This window comes from Phymastichus coffea, unplaced genomic scaffold (genome assembly GCF_024137745.1).
Source record: "Phymastichus coffea isolate CEN01 unplaced genomic scaffold, Cenicafe_Pcof_1.1 PCOF00141, whole genome shotgun sequence".
Classification (NCBI taxonomy): Eukaryota; Metazoa; Arthropoda; class Insecta; order Hymenoptera; family Eulophidae; genus Phymastichus; species Phymastichus coffea.
This window is the reverse complement of record NW_026706952.1, coordinates 313611-334765: the sequence shown is the minus strand read 5'-3', so window position 1 is coordinate 334765 and position 21155 is coordinate 313611. Positions and strand designations below refer to the sequence as shown.

The window sequence follows — 21155 nt, the reverse complement described above, 5'->3', positions numbered from 1 at the left end:
TGAGTGCGAGGGAGCAAATTGCCAAAATCAATTTGGCCAGCTTCCTCTCATGGGAATATCCAATCAACGCCTAAAAGGCTACTCTGATTAAATACACATCGTCCCGGCCAGCTAATTGCTCTCACTCTCTCTCTCTCTCTCTCTCTCTCTCTCTCTTTCGCTCTCTTCGAAAAAAATTTTTTTAAGCTACAAAGCTTTAAAAATACGTCAGACGGAAAATAGCTCTACACAGCAAGTGTCGCGATGTCAACAAGGCAACGTGTCCGCGCGTAGTCGCACGCCGTCGATCGACACACGTACGACACGTAACTGGCATGTTGCAACGACGAGCAGATCTGTCGAGGAAAACCTCTCGTTACGCCGGAAAAACGATGAAAATTTTGCATGTACCGCCGCAGGCTTCCTCGGATCATAATATTCCGGGGTGGCGACGACGTCGCGCGCGAAGAGAAAAACAACAGAGAGACGGAGGGGAGAGAGAGGACTGCGAAGAGCAGCGCAGTCAGGGGTGCGCATCGACCATCGTGCAGGAGGTTACAGCAGCCAGCAGCATCCAGTCTCCAGAACGCGTCTGGCCGCGACGCCGTGCGGAGCTTTTGCCGTGGCTGTACGCTGCGCGCGCACGCACACCCGACAGATAGCAGGCTTAAGACAGTGCGAGGCCAAGTGTAATTGTGCCGGCTTTCAGCGCGACTCGACATGTCATTTCTACGGGGCCTGTGGAGGAGCAATTCCAAGCACAAAAGTAAGTGCGCGTTAGGGATGACCGCGCGAGAGCGAGCGCGTGGCCTTTGCGACGGCGGCGATGGTTTTGCGTCGCGAGACCAGTTGCCGAGCTGCGACGGCGAGGGAGAAGCGGATTTGGGAGGAATTTACGGCCGCGATGCTTTGCGCGCTCGCGAGCTGCTATTATGAAATTCCCATGTTTTTCTTGTATTCCGCTGCACGCCTCGCTGGAATTTCTCCCCTCCGGAGCGCCGTCGCGATCGCGCCACGAATGCGATGAATTTCCCCCCGATAATGTTGCTTTCGATTTTGCCTCCCGTCTAAGAGAATCGCAAGACCATATATAGCCGCGCGGCACTCGCGGCTGGACTCCCGCACAGTTGCAGATCAAAGCTGGGAATGCGTAAAGGGATCGCGTTGTGTACTGCAAGTTGGCTGTTTGCACGAAATTAAGTTTATTTGCACGGCGCGCGCCGGAGTCGGACCTTTTGTTTGCCGGCCCGCGCGTTAATTCGAGATATGGGCTCATTAGCAAATGTACCATGCTTTTGTAAATAAACGTACCGTGAGACGCTACATTGTTTTGTGCTCGGTTGTTCGGCGATCTGGTTACGGCGCACTCAATGGCAACGCCGGACGTTTGCAATAGACATATGAGCGATAAAATAATGCTTCGAAGAGCAGTGTGTTTCTGGCAGCACCTCTTTCTTGTGCGAACGGGAATGTCGATGGTGCGAATTGATATTGCCGCGGTTCACAGAAAATAACGTGCAAAATAATTCTGCACATTTCGCTGCGCTTCATTAGCTCGGTGCGGGTAGAGAACAGTTGAGCGGCGTTTCAAGCTGGAAAATTCTTCGGAAAAGATGGAGACGGGCATTAAATTTTGCGCGGCGCAAAATTAGCTCGGAGCGCTTAATTGAGTTAAACGTCAGGCGTGCGGGGGAGTTGAAGGTACGTGACATCATTACAATGTCGAGCGTTTTTTCGCGTCTGGTTTTTCGGCGAGCGCGCGACGAAAAACAGAACGCGACGAAACAAATGTCCCAGAGAGAATCAGCTCGGCCGTAAAATGGAAATTACGTTCGCGAAACTTTCGCAGCCTCGTGTAAGCGCGTTATTGGCCGATTCTCTAATTAGAGGCAGACTTTCAAAAGTGGACTTATACCTACTTCTTTTTCGATTGCCGCACGGCTTAGTTTAAAAGGCTGCAGGAGATTATGAAGCTTTTTAGAAATGCAAATACGGCTTTTCAGGTTCCTCTTGATGATATCTTTACATATGAATGTAGTGCTAAAATTAAAACTCTGAATTAGTCGCTTAAGCGATAATCTGAAATTCTTAGGACTTCTTAGAAAATAATAACGTTTTCTCGAGAAACCCATTAATCATCGATTACTTTTTTAATACTCGCTCTACTATAAATGAGGCACTTGAAATAGACATTATTTCTTTTTTCCACGTACAGTGCTACTTCGCTTCTTGCTAATAAATTCATACATTGTTTTATCCATTAGAGATGTTACACTTCATTGAAATATCAGAGGAAAACGAAAATTTTGCCTGGCGTAATTCGTCATTTTTTCCTTTACATCATTAATAATTGGCAAAATTATTAAAACTCAATTTCACGAGACATATTGATGTTTTCACGTAAATTAAAATTGAGATGAACAGTAAATTAGCAAGCACCAAAAGTTGGGTGAATCCTCACAAATATTCCGTTAATTTCGTTAAAAATAAACAAAAATAAAGGTAAAAGCAAACAAAAACCGAATGTTTATTGCATCGGAAGCTCTCTAAGAGGATTGGCGGTGGAGGTGGCGGGGGGGGGGGGGGGCATGATTAGTCCGTCCATTTGGACATTTAGATACTGCAGAACAGCAGCAAGTCCATGGAAGACAATGGCGACCGCAGGTAGAGTATGTTCCGCTAGCTATAGATCACGGGAGGCTAACCGCATTATACCCGCGCCAGGTCTCTCTCTCTCTCTCTCTCTCTTTCACACAGTCTGTACTTTAACGCGGGCTAGAGAAAATAATTCTCGAACGCCGGGCGCGTCTCTCAATTAAAGCGCGAGCGCGCGCGCGACGTGACTTAGACGGACGCCAGAGCCACAGATAACGATACTAAGTGGAGTGGAGATAAAGGAAGAGCGCTGCATTATGTACGCTCAAAAGAGGTCCTGCAGAGCTAGCTCCGATCGACTAAGCCTCCGGCTATTCTGCGATTTTACTCGTGTCAAGTTTGCCTATTGAATTAGGCTTTGGCGACTGGCCACTAATCGAAGCCCATGCTTGCGGCGATACGACGCATCAACTAGATAGTCACCAAGGGGACAGCATTAACAGAATTGTCGCGGAGATTTCTTTTCGAGAAGTTTTGTAGTGATCTTGTACGTGATGTTCTCATCACACACATTGTGGCAAATTCACTATCCGAACATATTTCATTCCTCGATTCGATCAACGGAAGCCCACACATTCACGGTATTTCTATGCACAATGCAAGTAGTTACGCTGTAAGCAATGCAACTATATTTAGATAAATACAGTTTCATATTTGGATATACCATTTGCAAGGAAATACAAGCATTGATACATTGTCGGTTCATATTCACCGCCACATATTCATTAAAAATCCGGATATTCATTATAGCTTACGATACAAATATAACTATTTTATATTATTCGACTCAATTGATCCAATTTGTTAGGTTATTGCATTAGAATCAATAATTTATCGCAATAAAGCCATCGTAAATTATCGTACGATATTCACGCTACACTTTGATGCCGTTGCATTCGTTGTAAAGTAATTTCTCTAGGGTGTGCAGCACACAGCAACATGATTCGATTTCATAACAATGCCAATTGACGTCCGCCGTCGGTTAGACAGAATTTACCGATCGCCGTGCGCGGCAAAATAATTTTTATTTAAAAAAAATAAAGAAAGGAACTTGAAATGGAGCGTCGTCGCGCAGTCACGCCCGTTTTATTTTAAAGTAGAGTAATCCGATTACGGCCAGACCGTGCGGCGACGACGACGACGACGACGGCGGCGTCTACTCTGACACTTTTTTTTCCTTCCCCGGGTTACCTTGCGTATCCATTTCACGGAAGCATTAACACTAAATATTGCACTGGCCTCGTAAAATAGCGGAGTGGTGAAGCTACTCTCTGGCGTAGCTGCCTCGTGAAAAGTTAACGCTTGATTTTACCTGGCGCCCGGATCATTACCAGCCGCTATGACGCACGTACGTGTGACATCAGCTTCAAGTATTAAGGCTGCTCAGCGGCAGACGGACCGAGATATCCGAGAGTGCAGAGAGCGAGGTCAGCCGAGGAGAAAAATTTAGAGAGGCTTTCTTCGCGAGGTCCCAGAGGCCACTCGTGACTGACAAAAACTGAACTGGCACTTGGGCGAAATATTATTGGTGATTTTTTTTTTCGTCTGTCTCGCGCGCGACCCATAAATTCTCCTGGCAGGCGGCTCGGCGAAACTTGCTTTGATTTACTCGGTCTACGCTAGCCTTTTTCCCAAAGCTTTTTTCTCGACCGAAAAGTGTTTTGGATGATATTTACAAGAGGCAGCCACCATGGGTACGAACTTGAATGAGTTTAGCTTGAGCGCGCTAATTTGCCGAAGCGAGCGGGGCGGAGAGGTTGGCGAGGGGAAGAAAAAAAAATGGGAATTGAAAAAAAATGAATGTTACGGAGGTCCGGACTTGTCGGTTAAGAAGCCACTTTACGGAAGTTGCCGGCTGTATTAATCTTGTTCGGTCGACGATGTCGTAATGACGTTTGCGGCAAGTGAACTTGCGGCGTAAATACAAAGGCAGCACTGAGCTCTCGTCCTGTGCAGTAATGAAGTTACAGCGCGGGACACTCGCCTTTGACGTTTTCGCTCAATCTTGTTTGCCCGCTCGGCGCACTCGTTACGACATTTCGAGTGATCGCGCTTTTTGAAAATTTGATTCTGCAACCCGTGCCTATTCATCCCCTAAAGGTACTTGCTTTAACGCGCTGAACTATAACGAGTACGCAGCATAGAAATTTTCTGTAATGCGAAGACGAATATAGCATCCGCGTGCATTACGCGCACTGTCTAATTAATCCTGATAAATAGGAGCGCTATGTAAAATAATCCTCTCGGCGTGCTTACACGAGTTGGCGTTTTACTTGCCATACTCGGCATGACATTTTGAACTGAAGCTTGCTTTCGCGGGCAATCTCCTTAAAATTATCTTGTTTTTTGCGCTCGTCAGTCACATTCAATTTGAATCGATGATCAACGCAACTTTAGAGCGATTTGTAACATTCACATATCAACCTTCCTCGTCGCGTTGCATTGATTTTTCGCACTTCTGCGATCGTGATTAAGTACGAAGTTTTCCGCACTGATTCGATTTTATCAAATATATAGTAGTCTCTAAGATATCGTTAGTGTGATCACAATAATACGTAAAATAAACGCAAAATACTTTCTATGAAACACTGTATGCTCTCTAATCGTATAAAGAGCTCATATGTGCATAAAAAAAGACTATACACGACGAAAAATCAATTTTGTCAAATCTCGTCAGTCGTAGCATTAACGTTGCAGGTCGACCGTCCGCGGAAATCCCATTGTCCTACGCTGGTCGTCGTATCGACACGTGCGCAAAAAGCGAGGAGATCTCGTTAGCATTAACAGCGTTTGTCTTGGAGAGAGCGAGAGAGCAAAAAGTCCCACCGACAATTGTCGTGTCATAAATGTGCGATGCCAGCCATGCGCGCGAGCGAGCACGCGAGCTTTTCCAAGCGACGGACGTTCGTGACACCTGGTACCTTTGGCCAGATTCCAAGATGGCAAAGGTTTTTCTCTCCCTCTGTCTTGTCTCTTGTCTCGTACGCCTTCGAGGTATTTACATAAATCGATAGCAACTGGCAAAATACAAGCTTTAATGAGCATTCTCGGCAGCTTCCTCCATTTCCACGCGTAACTTCGTGTCCTAGGAGTAGAAATCGACAATCCGACAAACACGCAATCGGGATAGCCATGTTTTCAAATGAAATTAATGGCGCTAACGGCAAAGTGAAACGAAAGCGAGTTTATTTACAATTAAATAGCGTTGATGAGGTAATTACTTAGGTACAACGTGTCTGACGCTGCTCTTGAGGTGCATCGCGCTGCCGGCTTATCCCGACAAAGAGAAATCATATTGCGCTCCTAGCCCGCCTTCGAGAGGCTCCTAACTATCTTGAATCATCCCTCCGGCGCATAATAATCTCTGTGTAAAGACGCGTGGCAAACTCGATCTCGTTATCTTCGATGACGAAGAGGCAAAAAAACACTCGGGAATTGTTGTTCCGCGTGCTGCTAAAAAAAAAATAGGCTCTTATCAATTTCACAACAAAGCCGAAAAGGTTTCGAGCGCTAAAGCATTCGCAAGGATTTATCCACGTCGCGTGCAGTCGAATTCCAATGTCGACTGTTACATATGAACGAGATTTTTATGTCGACACGGACGCGCACGCGGACGCTGGATCCGCCAACTCGTCGCAGTTTGGTTTTTATTCCCGACACCGAAACGGCAATTTAATCTTTCCGAATATCAGATTTTTGTACGAGAAACAAACGTGAAAGAACAGGGTCGTTTCATAGAAAGGCTGAAGTTGTACGACTGCCTTTTGATGATTTCGTACGGAATATAGAATTTCGCGCGTCGCGTGCGTATTTGAGAGATTTGCGCGCACGCGGCGCTCCGATTATTGCAAACAAAAGAAAAACAGACGCTGGGAAAAGCGATCGAGATTCCAATTGTTGGAGGCAAATTAAGTTTGGCTTGCCGACCAAGCTAGCTTTTTTCTTTTTCCAGGCTCCGACGGTTAATTTCTAGAGCAACGAATGCGCAGAACACGCGCGGGACAATTCCACCTGCGATACGCTCGTGGCCGATTACACGGTTCACAAGCGGAAGTGTATCGCGATCGCAAGCGCGCTGCTTGCTCTTGCACGTCGCTCGCATCTCTCTCTCTCTTTCTCTCTCTCACCCTCGCTCGTCGTTATTATTCCATAACGCTGTGTCCGCACAATGCCGGCGCACAACGATATAGCGTCCCGAATTTTGCTCGTCTCTTGTCGGCCGAGCGTGTAATTCGACCGGCCGCCGGCGCTGGGTACTGTAGCTACCATTAACGATTTACGACTACGCTCGTCTTCCTTTGAACTTGGCCCTTCTGCCGCTCGCCGAATTGCATCTGCGAGTAGACAACGAAAACTCGGACTCGGGCGCACGGGGACGCGCGGCGCGAGCCGACGGGGCCGTGCTGCAGACGCGAAAACGCTATCGCGCGCGAAAAACGCTTCCTCCGAATATAAATCACTGTGGGCAGACCGGCGCGCCGGCACATTTGAATATCGCACGCACAGGCGCGCCCCGCTATTTTCATCCGCGCGTCGCTCCTTCGATGCAAATGCTTGCTGTAAATACTCGCGCCGATAGCATACCCGGCAAAAATAGACGCCACGCGATTCGCTTCCGCTTCTCGAAACGGGCTTGTAATTAGCGCAGTTCCCACGTCGAATTATTACACTAATTGGGCTTCGCGTAGATTCGCGCGTCCTGATTTCGCACCGCTCGCTCGCTACATTTTTCTGCGCTGCCCTCGACCATTGATGCTGCCAACCGACAGATTTTAATTAATCTTGTTGGTGCGTTCGGACGATAATCTTTGGAGCAATTAAAACTGAGAAGTTTCGCTTGCTTTGTGAGTTGTAACTCGAAATTTAATTACATTGGCAGGACTTCGCTCGGCAGAATGGATAATGAACATGCTTTTACATATTATTTGGCATTTCAGTATTTGGATTAATCAAGACTTCTTTTATCATATTATCCATCCGTACGTTTACCAGTCACACACACACACACACACGATCGTTTGCGGAGGGGGGGGGGGTTTAATGCTCGCGATTTTTAATGAAAAACCTGAGCAAACAAGGATCATTCAAATATTTATAACGAAGAGCAGAAAGCAGTGAGTTTGCGCTCGTTAGCGCTGATGTATATTATGCGAAAGTCGAGCGGGAAAATTTTGTCGAGCGAGTCCACTGGTCTGTTTGTCGTGGAAAGTTCGACGGACGAGACAAAAATAATCGTGTCGAGTGTTCGCCAGCAACCAAAAAAAAGCCGTCTCTTCGTGCCATCCCTTCGCGCGCCTCGTCCGCAACAACGGATATTAAACATGAATATTTCAAAATTATCGACGCGCCCACATCCATCACCGTATTTCCATACGAAAATTCATTGCCGGGGATATTAAAATTGCCGCGTCGCAAACGCACGTCGGCGCAATGTTAATATTCTCGCCTATCCCACGTGATCAACGACAGCACAATCTTCATTAACGTTGAAAATCCAGGACTGCCGAAGCCGAAAGTATACAAAAAGGAAAGAAATAAAAATGGAAAGACAGTCAAAGCGGCCACAAAAAGCGGTGATAATCCGCGAATGAAAAAGGGAGATGGAGAGGGAGGCACAGGGAGAAAAAAGAATCGGCGAGCTCGAGTAAAATTGAAATGTATACAAGAGAGGGCAACTGCCAATTAGAGCGCGTTGAAAAGCCGCGCGGGGCTATGAACAGCTCGGCTCGAAGAGAAAGAAGGGGGAGGGGGGTTAGCGCCAACTTTCAAACAACGACGCCTGCAGTCGCGCGAGGAGAAGAAAGAAGGCTCGAGCTTTCTCGCTTACTCTCTCTCTCTCTCTCTCTGTCCCTGTCGTCGCTTAGCAACCAGACACCACCGAATGCGAGAACGCGCGCCTCGGTGACTAGACACTAGACTCACCCATACTACTTTCTCGCACACCTTAATCGTAGTTGTAATTTTCGAGCTAACTGCGGCTTCCAACCTCCTCTTTATACTCTCGCTCCTTCTTGCCGATGAATTGGTTGCTTCCTATCGAATGCTATGATTTTAGATGCGACTTGCAACTCGCTTTCTAATTTATATGTCAGCTTTCCAAACTTTTCTTTACAAACGTAAATTTCGATTCGCTAAAGCTAATATATCAATGAATCCACGCAATTGCATTTGAATATAAATTTTCTACGTGTCGCTGTATTGCGTCAATGCACAAGAAAATTCTCTATTTCAGTTGTCAAATTCAAGGTGACATATATTTTTGAACGCTTCTACAAAAGTTGAGCGATTGAAAATGTAAATATTCGCCAACAGGTGTGTAACTTCTCAAGTATAGAACTCAAATTTGATAATTATGCGCAAATTCAAATGAAGTCTCTGAAAAAAGAAGCACGGTGGCGAAATTTCTCCCACTTCAAATAAAAATCACTTCTACGTGCGTTTGGAGCTTGAAAAGAAGAGAGGAAAAGAAGATCGCGCATCCTTTCACATCCTCGAAGCTCGTGCAATCTCTGGGCGTAAAAAGAAGGAAAAAAAAGAATCCGAGCGGCAGAGGGTATATTTCGCGCGGAACTATCTCTCGGCTGAGCAGAAGGAAATCGATGAAATCGCTTGATGTAATACCCCGCTTTCCCCGTATAAATCGAGGAGGCGCCCGCGACACAAACACTCTCGCCGTTGCCACTCGATATGTATACCCAAGAGAGAAATAATAGAGCCTCCCGACTCTTATAAATAACCTTATCCTCGAAGGTACGAGAGGGATAGAGCGAGAGAGAGAGAGAGAGAGAGAGAGAGAGAAGGGGGAGAAGATGCTAATGCGAAAGTGGTAAAAAAAGAGTTATCTCGGCCGCTTTACTGTAGCCTATGAAACTGGCACACGGCTTTAATCCAGCCTCCATCCCTTAATAGGGTTCTCATCGGCGAGATTAAGCCCGCACAGAGGCCCCTCGCTGTTTAGCAGCAATACATGTGATATCCTAGAACCCGTTGCTCCCTCCTAACTTATTCAATTCCCGAAGACGCGAGAACGATACGCGCGTCGGTGATAACGCCAGCCGAATTATTTATCAAAAGGATAGATGCTGCCACTTGAAACATTGAAACCCGGATGAAAACGCACGCAGTACGCGCGAGGGCGAAACTTTCTGCAGGCGCAGCAACCCTAATCCGATTTTGAATTCTCGCGGCGAAAGCGCGGCGGCGGCGGCGAGCCGTGAAAAGGCCGTGCGCTTTTCGCAAATTTATCGCTACGGGCTTGCGCGCGAGAGACGCGCGTTTTTCAAATCGAATTAGCGCTCGCGCCGCCGGAGATAGGAGTGCATTAGAGCCCCTTCCTGACTCGCTGAACCTGAGCATTAATCGCGTGTGCACGCGAAGCGCGACCGTGCCGACGGATGTAAATTCATCGTGTCGCGAGTACATTTTTTTCCGCGGTCCACGGGGATTCGACGGTTCACGTTCTGCCGGTGCACCGAAACAGCGGAGAGATCACGCGTCGGCAGCGCCGGTCGAGATTCGCTGCGAAACAGAGAGTGCGAGAGAGATTCTATTTTCTATTCCACGACAAAATTCGAGCGTGGATCGCAATTGTCGCAGTTCGATAATTTATCGCGCGTCGAATAATTGAATATACTTGGAGTACGGTTGTAGGCGGTTACTCGATAATTTCACTCGCAGCTTCTCTTTTTATAGCCCTAAATCTTAAGCTCGAGCCAGCGCGTCGCTCGCGCACTTAAAACTTACGTGATTAAAGTTACGCAGTACCGCAGAGCTGCACACCCAAGTCTCGATGGCAGCACTGATAACACGTCGGAAATTCCTGAAGGCTCATTCGCGAGATGTGGCCAAAGTCCCGGGAGGTGCCGCTGCTGAAATGCTGATGAAATTGAATATCGAAAGATAGAGGGGCGGCAGAGGGGGCACGAGTTCCCACGAGCGGTAAAAATGCAATTTGCCGGGATATGAAATAAAATTGAAGAGCCGCAGGCGACTGAAATCGAATTTGCTTGGCAGCTGCTCATCTCTCGAGGCAACTAACAAGCAATGGGTCTCAGCCCGCATACCTATGCAAATCCTTAATGGCTTTTAATATCGTGCTCGTGCTCACGCCTGCAGCCGCTCGTCCACGCGAGATGCGCGGATATGATGAGGACGACCACACGAGAGCTCCCCGGGTTTCCGTATTGGCAACAGCCAATACGACTCAATACTACGCTCGCTCAATATTTGGTATGCCGGTTATGTAAAAGTACGTACGGCATCTGCTCGACTTTTTTATATCGTTACATTTGTTTTCCGTGGAACCTGATTTTTATAAAATGTCACATTACCAGTATCGCGTTTTTCCCTGTAATACTGTTGGTTATGTAACGCGCGTAAGGCAGTAGCACATTCGTATTTTTTCCAATTTTCTGCTCGACGAATATTTAATATACAGGGAATACTCACGGACGGTACGTTGATTTTATCCTATAGTTTTTTTTACGGTCAATCTCGAATGAAAAGAAAAAAAACTAAAAATAAAATATGACCTATATGTGGATAGGTTATATAGGATCGCATTGTTTATGCTTTCGATTAAAAACACAAACAACGCTTACGAGCCCCGAGTCAAAATTCATTCGCGTACATCAAGTTTGCGTTGCCGCAATAGAATTGAAATAAATAAAAATGAAAGTTGTAAGCAGTCGATGAGGGGAGGTCGTGTCGACGAAGCGACGGGGTTTATATATTTACAGGCGTTAAGTTTAACACGAAAGCTCGTTGACTGAATGAATTTCCCTATCAGGGAAGGCTCGATTCTGAGCGTCGTAATGACTCTCGAGCTGTCGGTCAGTTGGCAGTGGATCCTGGACAAAGAGCACGAGCTCGCTCCGATGCCGTTAATCCAATCAAGTAGTTAGCGTACACTCGAGCTTCTAAATTCTCTAAGCGGCCGAGGGCCGTCAAAAAGACTACTCCGCCGTCGTTTAGCCCTCATCCTTCTAGTCTTCTTAGTCTAGTGTACGTTCAGTGGAGAGTTTTTTACTCTGTCTCTCGGTGGGAAAAGCCTTCCTCCCTAGCTCCGACGTGACTTTTTACTTTGAGAGTGGTGCGCTGCTATATATATATACATACACCCTGCACGTGCGAGATAGCATTGTGACATTTTTCTCCCGGGCAAACCGGCAGTCCGAGAAGAATATATATTAGCTTGTTCGAGTATATATACACGGACGGGCGCAGTCGCTAGTAGTCGAGCGAAAATACAAACACTTCAACAAAAGCTATACGCGCGACGATGACGTTTTGTTTCTTCTTTTGTACCTCGTTCTTCTTCTTCTTCTTCTTCTTCTTCTTCTTCTTCTTCTACTTCCTCGTCGGTGAATGTAAGTTTTGCCGAGATGCTAAGACGCCGGTATATTTATGTGCTGATTTGTTTGGGTTCGTCCTCGTTTCACGACACATACACACGCTACCAGAATTATTCAACGGCCATGCGGCGATGGCGTGCACTCTTTTATCTACATTTCCTTTCGCTGACGACGGATGAACGTCAAATGGTGAGCGAAACGCTTTTGCCGAGTGGGCAATCGGACGAAAAGGAATTCGCGGATATTAGTGCAGTTATACGACCTTTGCTAGAGTCGAATTGAGGGAAGGTGTCATGAAAAATGTATGCTAATAATATATAGTACAGCGCAAGTGCTCTACCAAAACGTGTGATTGAACATTGAAAACAAAATTTGATGGGTAAGGAATATTTCAATCGAAAGAACGCCCGAACAAACCATTTATATATCCGAAAATACGAATTTATTGCGTTCCTCTCGATTCTCCTCGTTTAGTGAACGCACTTGACGTAGAGCGACGCGTCACTCAAAAAAAAAAGAAAAAAAAAAAAAGACAACCACGCGAAGCCCGCGCGTGTCAAGCGCAACGTGGCGCGAAAAAAAAATTTTTTCATCTCGAACGCGCGGATTCAGAAACTCTTCGACAATCCTCCCCCGGGCTTACAAAAAAAACCTTGCCGCGATGGGAAACGTCATTCCGCAGAAAATAAGCCTTCAATGAATCTGACAGAGGCGAAAAAGCTTTCACTAACCTGCGCGGCGCGTGCACATTACATTCACTTTGATTTCCGCGGAAAAAAATGTTCCATATTTGCGCGGCGCTGCAGCGAAATGACATTTGCCTGGGATTTCGAGAGACTGCACCTCCGATTTTTGATTCTATGCGGATCCGTGCGTTAAATTGGGCAGGAGCAAATCGATGAGACGATATATTGTCCGTCAAGGAGGATTGAAACCGTGCCAGGAATTCCTAATTTTTCAGAGGACGGGTCTTTTCTTTCTCCTATTTTACGTCGTTGTCGATATTGCTGTATTATTTTTGCGCGCTATTCTTCCATTTTTCATTACAGACGACCAACAATAGTGGCACCCTGCTGCCACCCCTGCGGTACGAAGCGAATTCTTTTCACTGATGAGATGGCAGCGGCGGTGGCTTTGAACCACCAAAATGATGGCTGCCCGCGGCTCGATTATTTTCGCTCGAAATACTTGGCTTTTCATTTTCAGGGTTCGGTCGTTCGCGATCCTCGATTAACAACTAATCAAACGTGATTTTTCCATTACAAGTTTATACACGTATGCCGAACAAGCTCATCAAGTCTCGCCGCTATGCACAATTGCAAACAGAGCGCTGCGCAGCGATAAACTTGCTCTGTTGACAAGTCGCGATGCAGACGCGAGTTCGAGGAAGATTATTACAAGCCGCGTGGGACGGTTATTTCTCCAAGAGTGAAATACCCGGCGGGCAAGGCATCCTTCAGCGGTGAAATCTCGTCGCGACGACGGCGCGACGTCGAGAAAAACAGTAATTGACACTTTAATCGATGCTCGCGTCACGCATTCGCTACATAGTGACAGATAGCTTACACCTGGGCGGAATGGACGTGCTTTCTTTCTCAATTGCTTAAATTGCAATTGATCTAAGTGCGACAATAATCTTTAATTGGCGGAATTTTCAAATGTTTCCTCGTTATCTTTTGCGATACATGCGTAGATGGATCATGCACGAATCACCTCAGACACTATCTACATTTCTTCATTTTCAATTGTTTTCACATGTCACGGGTAATCTTTGAACTTAAAATACATTTTATTTACTTGTACAAGCAGAGTTGCGAAATTTCGTAGGCTACATAATCCGCTTTCAAGTTCTTAGCTGAGTGCCAAGTGAAACGTGATATGTGATAATATCGTCTTTTGTATATAAAAGCCATTTGCGAAAAACGCCCAGTAGCCAAAAGTGTGAAAAATAACATGCACAATCAGACGAGTCTTTTCCGTCGCAAAATAATTATCGTCGACAATATTCACGACTGTGTACGAGATCAATGCGAACAAACGAGTAAATTCGACCGACCAGTCGCTTCAATCTGATTCTCCGCAAGTATAAAAAAATCGAAAGACTGACGCAAGTACAAATACCACGTCACGTATGCACTTTCGAACAAAAATTCCAACTTGGTTTATAGTTCGATTTGACATACGTGTTTGCGGAGCATTCGAGTGAACTAGAAACTAAGTTTGCGAACTGACTGGAATAACGCGCATGAATATTTCATCGTTCCTTTTTCGAGCTAAAAAATAACGCCGTCTTTTGTTTTATTCGTGCGACATTACGCACGTCGAGATACTCGTAATTGCATTTACGTACGTATCGTTCTCACGCTAACCGCAAAGTAAAGCAACGCCCTGCTCGCTGCAGCAAGAGCGGCAAATGTTTGTAAATAACCATTATCGGCCTTAACGACGACAACAACGACCGCGTTTAATTTTCCTCGGAAGGAAAGCTCTCGGCTCTGGCTGTGGCAAGCAACGCGAAAGAGTTTCCGTTTGGAAAAATATTCCTAGCCGCGAGGACGACGTATTCTTTCCCTGGAGGAGCTTGAGCCTAAAGGCGCTGGCGCTGGGAGCTCCTTTTACCCGTGAAATCCCGCGCGACGCCGGCAAGAGTAATTGACACTTCAATCGCGCTTACACCACAGCCTACTACCTACTGCTATATAGCTATAGAGAAGGAGAGAACGATCGATCTGCTTTCTTCTTTAATTGCCTCGCCAGCCGCCTTTTCCGAAGATATATAATGCGCTCTCTGATTGGAGCTTATGTAAGCTTGAGATTGATCAAAATCAAGCTTCTATCTGGCCAACGACGAACTTCGGTTGGTTGATTTTTCATTATCGCAGGTGTAATTCCCTCGGAAGGACAAATATTAGTCGATACATCCAAGTGCGCTTGTGCATTTTCAAGCGCTATACATTTTCTCACAGACTTTACTAATTAGTTTCGTCCTCGCCGATACGGTCAAAAAAAATCTCATCGGTACGCTCCGATATCTCCGGATGTCCGATACATCGAAAATCCCCGAGTGCTTGCTCCAACAACCGGCATTCGTTAGCGTCTCTATAACGAGCAAAAAGATCAAACCGCGCTTCCAACTCCCTCGAATCCCTGATCCGGCAAATCCAAACGGGAGGCTCATTCCAAATTAGTCGATCTCTTTTCTTTTTTCCTCGAGGAGCCTCCTCGCTACGCCATGTATATGCAGCGCTAAGCTTAGGCTCGAAACCATTAAAACTGGCAACGGATGCTAATGAATGCAAGCCCTGCAATTTGAATTGCCAAGCGAGAGCTGGCAGTCAGCTTCATTATCGAGCCTGCAGCGCCGAGAGTTAACGCGATTGAAACATGGAACCGCGAGGAGCTCCTGATTATTCGGATTTTCCGACGGAGCGGCCTTATTTTCTCGATCGCAGCCGACGATTCCGCGATAGCGTCCCTTCATAAGCGCGTTGATCGATCGATTGCGAAATGTGATATTTCGTGCAGTCGCGCCGCATCTATGTAGAAATAGCCTCCCGATTATAGGCGCGCGGATTCCCGATCGCTGCGTCGATTGTCGTCTTGAATTTGCTTTTTGTCCGTCGCAATCGTGACGTGCGCACTGGACTTTAATTTTCGACCGAGCTGCCCGAGAATCCCGATAAAAAATACCCCCGACGTAAGCCAACCACGTCGCGGCCCATTGATTTTCATCCTCATTCAAGCCCGAAAACCCGCACAAAAGACGATAATAACCCATAAAAGCCAAGAGTCGCCATTGTATCGCAAAGCCCTGGCGCGCGGCTCCGGATAGAACTGCGGCAGGGGATTAGTAGTTTTTGGATTCGCTCCCTCGCTCTGGCAATAAAGGAAACGCAAGTTTCTTCAGCGAACTCGTTAGCTATTCACTCGAACGGGCAACTTGCTCGCGTTAATTGCGCCGCGCGCGGAGACGGCCGCTTTAGCCTCGACGGCTACGTTATACGTGCGTTCGGCCGACGCGTCCACGTCATTCGAGTGCGTTTATTATCCTCATCTCGGCCGATCATTACAGCTGCTCGCTCGATCGACTCGATTGTCCGATTGCGCGCCCGTCGACGCCGCGCACCTGGCTCGGCTTAATAATTGACTTTCGATTAGAATTCGATTCGAGTCGCGCGCGCCAGACGCTCCGGTAAATGCGAGTCGAATTGCACGCACCGCGCGACAGCCAGACCGATAGCGTCTGTTTATCGCGCGGACAGAATGTCATACGATTTCATCGCCGGGGTTCGACGGCCATTTCAAAATCTCACCTGCCTGCGCACAATCAAATAATTGCGCAGTGCTGCGCTTTCAATTTGCCGGCGACTCGGTCAAAGCCACGCTCTGCAATTAAAACACGCGTGAATTTGCGCGACGCGCCACGCGCCAGCGATGCATTATTAAATAATTTGGCGACGGCGCGAGTATTACGCGTAGTCCAGGGGCTATTTCGTCGGAAAGTTACATATCCCTCGTCAGCCTTGCCGCAGCCTCGGAAAAAAGCTTCGACCGTAGCGCCACGCGAGCTCGCGGCAGGCTACCCACAATAATTGGCGCGCTACGAGCTATCGCTTCCGCGCATTGTGCGCTCGACTTTCGAAACGCGCAAGCCAACTGTCGATGAGCTCCGGAAAAGTCGACGTCTCGTTATCTCTCTCGCAGTATAAAACTCTATTTCTGGCCTTTTGTCTTGTCGCGCGCGAACGCCCAGCGCGTAATAAAATTTCGCCTCGCGGCTGAATATAACCATTGAAAAAACCGGGTCTTCGTATAGCACGCCAGGCGAGACGACTGTTTTTCTCGGCGCGCCGGAACTCTCGAGTTTTAACTTGCTTTTGCGTTCTTTGAATTACACCGGGGGGGGGGGGGGGGGGCAAATATTTTTTCGTGACAAAGTGTTTTAGCGCTGAGTGAGCAAGAGTCTACTCGCCTGCTCGCGCAGTTGCGAGTGGAACTATTATTGAGAGAAGATATTGGTATTAAAAGTGGCTCTAAACGTTTTTTCAATATACGTCTACGTGACATTCCTGGAAAACAAATACTGCACGTAGGTACTTTTTTCTCGCTTGTTTTCTACAGTTTCTCGGTTGCCGATGTCAGCACCAAAAGTAATGAATTTCAATATTCATGAGCGTTTTCAATAAAAAAAAAAAAAAAAATACAGAGGAATCGAAAGAGACAGTAGGAAGATAAAGTAATATCGCGTAAAAGTTGGCACGACGTGCCGTTGAATTTTTCCGCATCATCAGCAATGTAAACTTGCAACTTGGCCTCCAAGGTTGGAATCCCCAAACGTCCATTCGCGAGTAACAATACGGAACAAGCGCACGAGCAAACCGTCCGTGACATTAAGCCATGTTAATTTTCCTACAACTTCGTGCTACCTATTTTTTTCTTGACCTCCTTTCATGAATAACATTAAGAGCAAGTTCTTCTTCTGGATAGATAAAAAGGAGAAGAAAAAAACGAAATTATGATCCTGGCCTGCGAGCGAGTTCATCGAACAATCACTCTTTCACGATGTAATTAAAGTAAGCCCATAGAAGTCGAACCGAATAAGAAGGCGAGGGTTAAAGCCCATATACGATAAAAAAGGAAGAAGGAGCGAGTGGTAAAAAGCTTTTGTCCCCGCAAGGAAACTTGCCAGACGACTGAAAGAGAGAGAGAGAGAGAGAGAAAGAGAGAGAGGAAAGAGGAGGCCAATAAAGCCCCCTGCCTGCGCGAGGCGCGTAGAGGAAGACTTTTATTTCAGGTCGGGAGGGGCAATATCTCTGCGCTTGCTCGCGCCTTGTGAGCAAAACTCTTCCATCATATATAAAAATCAACGAGTCATGATTTTCGCGCTAAACGCCGCAGCCACCACTCTGGTCACGCGACTTTTTCCACGTCGATCGATAGCAAAGCCACGCGCGTCGACGTCGATCGTTCGAAAAGATGCCTGGCAAATTAGCTCTCTTCACCCCCTCCCCCCCCCACCTCCAACCCCTCAAAGAACAAATTCAATTTCGCGCTCGCTCGATCCCCCGACGCGCAGCGCCAGGCGTCTTACATTATGCATGCGAGCGCCGGCGGCGGCTTTTTTTTATTTGAGCTATCGCGCGAGCAACATTCATATTTTAGCTGCGCAAGGGCAAACGCGTTGACTGAGCCGCGAGATGAGCAATAGCGCGAAGCGTCTTATGCTACTTTGAATGCCTTGCTGTCCTCGCGTACTGCAGCTTGCTTGCAAAATCTTTCATAGAAACTGCTTTTCCTTGTCACCTTTATTTCATATTCACTCTCCGTTATTTTTCAGCCAATTCAACGTTTAATTAATTTAGTTCAAAGCAACATAACAAATTCTATTTATCGGAGAAATGCAGACGTGCAAAATTGATATAAAGTAACCTACTTTGAGCGTATATAACTTGGAATATATCCACACAATAATAGTCGCTTTGAGATGATAAGTAATGTCGACTTAGAAGTAGTTAAATTTGAATTAAAGTCACTGCCTATCTGCTAGTTTGCACTTTGGAATTTCCTCAAAAGTTGTTCATGACACTTCATTCCGTATCATTGAATCGTAAAACCAAATACATGATTTTGTCATAATTTTACCGGTGCACGATCTTGTCATGGCAGGTTCCCTCGACTCTCTAAGTATAATTTAGAGTTTAGCCAAGGTTGTCCAACTCTTGCAATGTAGTAGATGAAGTAGATTTAATTGAATCGTAGCATCTTAGTTTTATGTTTCTTCGTCGCGCGAAATACTTTGATGAAATAGCGCGGTAAAATTATAGTATCTATTAAGGATTTTGGATAGCATTTAACCTTTTATGGGATTCAGGGACAAGCTACTGCATCATCAAGACGATTGAATTTGCGAGTAACTTTGAATTGGATCTAGCTGGCGTGCATAGATCAAATGATTATATCTTTACCTTCTACTTAAATACTTTCGATAGCAGTTACTGAAATTACCTGGATTCTATAAGAATAATTCATTTTTAATAAGTATTATGCTTGGTAGATCATCATCACATTTGTATCTAAATGCAGCATTCCATTATAATTTTTAAGGTCAATTCATTTTCTAAAAAATAGAACCAAAAGCAATAATTCCGCAAAAAATAGTACAAACTACGTTAAGTTGGACGATCGACCGCGAACACTCATAAATCAGCAAACTCATAAATCTACCATCTCGTTTTCTCCCGAGCTATTCCTTAAAAACTCGTCGCCCAGCCAAACTTGCCTAATCTTTTGATGTGGCCACTAATTAAGTATGTTCACCTAACGACGGCGGATCGATGCATGCAAAATGGCCCACAGAGAGAGAGAGAGAGAGAGAGAGAGAGAGAGAGAGCGTGCTAACTTTTTGCCTGGTACGCTGACTCGGCGCACAATATACAAGCGGATCAATGACTTCGACTACAACGAAGACGATTAAAGGCCTCTTTTTTTATACGTATAGGTGTTTGAATTTTTGATAGAGAGCGTGACACGCGATCAATCGACTTCCCCAGAAACACGTGACGGGAATGACGATGGCAGCACTTGCAAATTCGATTGGATACGTGCGAGCGTCGTATACACAGTTTTTATATCCGACTTTCGTGCTTGTTTTACTTTTTTTTTCGACGACGCTGAGAGGAGTATCGTTAATACTCGCAAAGAGGCAAAATAAAAACTTTATTTCGCGCGAAACCAAGCAACTTTTTTTTCTGTTTCACGATACACGTGACGCTGTTTTATTAGTTTACCAAAGTTACTTTACTTTGGCCATTCTGCCGAATGTAAAAAAAAATTTTTTCATTAGGCTACTGCTGCACGCCAAAAGGAATGAACAATGCTCGCTAGACTCAAGTCGTTACGAAACTTTTTTATACGCTCGAAAAAAAATGTACAAGCAACTTTTTTTTTTGCTCGTCGTTTCTCGCGAAACAACAAATAATTAATGCGTTATACTTGTGAGGAGGGCAAGTCTGAAACACAAAAGCGCGGTTTAGCGTAAATTCTACAGCAACGGATAGAAACGACAACGAGAGTGCGAGGCTCGTGTGTGAGCGCCAGGTAATCAACATTTTGGAAGTAGCTGCTTTGTTCCGTTAACGAATGCACTCGGGTAATTTAGAATTTAATCTAGCCTCATTGCACGAAAAAGGGGGACATCAGTTCAAAATTTAACGCAGTGTAATCTTGCGTCTGTTTAAAGTTTTTCCATCTGGGGAGAAGCATTCATAAAAGAAAAAAAAAGAAGAAGAGGGTCGCACAAATCGAGGGGAAGGCGAACAACTTCCGAAGATTCAATTTACGACGCCGGTGTAAAGCCACAATGTTCGCAAGGAGAGAAGTGTTCCTTGATTGCTTGCTTTCCATTTCGCGCGTACTTCTTTATGTATTATTTAGTTCGCCTGGCTTGCTAGGAATAGGAAGAGTAAGCTTCGTCAGAGAGCAGCTGTGTATGCTTCTGCAAACGGATTAACGTCTGATGGGGGTAAACACAATTGTTTGACAGTAATTGATTGGTAATTGTAAAATATTTGCGGCAGTCGCACTTTTTACACGCGAACAAGAATTTAGTTGCCTTAATAAAGAGGGAAAAGTCTAAAAACTAGTAGGTTATTGGGAAAATGCAAAATGTTCGAATCGATTACTGCTGGTTCGTCTAACTCTAAGATCTCTGAACAGGAAAGCGACTGTATTAAATTCATTTTGATTCGCCTTCGAAAAGTCCTTATTTTCAACAATTCGCGTTAAATACGTTTCAATACTTTCAATATTCATACAGGCTGTCTAGTCCTGCATCGCGATGAATATGTAGAATCTTTGCTGAAAATTTGATTAATTCAGCGCAAGTTTGACAACGTTTAACATAATTGACTTATCGGAAACTCCGTAACGAATCCAATTGAAATGGATTTGAGAAGACAAAATTCATAAATGACTTTCGACTTTCGCAGGATCAACTTTATTTTTCCAAAATCGATCGATTTCATATCATCAGCATTTTCCAAGTAGAAATGTAAACAGGTATCAGAGACATCTCCCTCGGAAAAACTTTCAACAGCTTATAGCGAATAATCATATCAATAACATCCTCCAGAGCATCCGTCGTGGACTTTTTCCCTTAGGTCCGCGAGA

At 45.6% G+C, this 21155-nt stretch overlaps 1 protein-coding gene across 2 annotated transcripts in view; it reads left to right on the top strand.

Moving 5' to 3' along the window:
- Window positions 1–581: 581 nt before the first annotated feature.
- The window catches only part of LOC131672046 (low density lipoprotein receptor adapter protein 1-like), a 39190-nt gene continuing 18616 nt past the window's right edge, over window positions 582–21155 (top strand). For both annotated transcript variants that reach the window (XM_058948978.1, XM_058948977.1), the window contains exon 1: window positions 582–745. In XM_058948978.1, the coding sequence (XP_058804961.1) occupies window positions 700–745 (46 nt within the window). In that variant the 5' untranslated portion in view covers window positions 582–699. The remainder of the gene's footprint in view (window positions 746–21155) is intronic.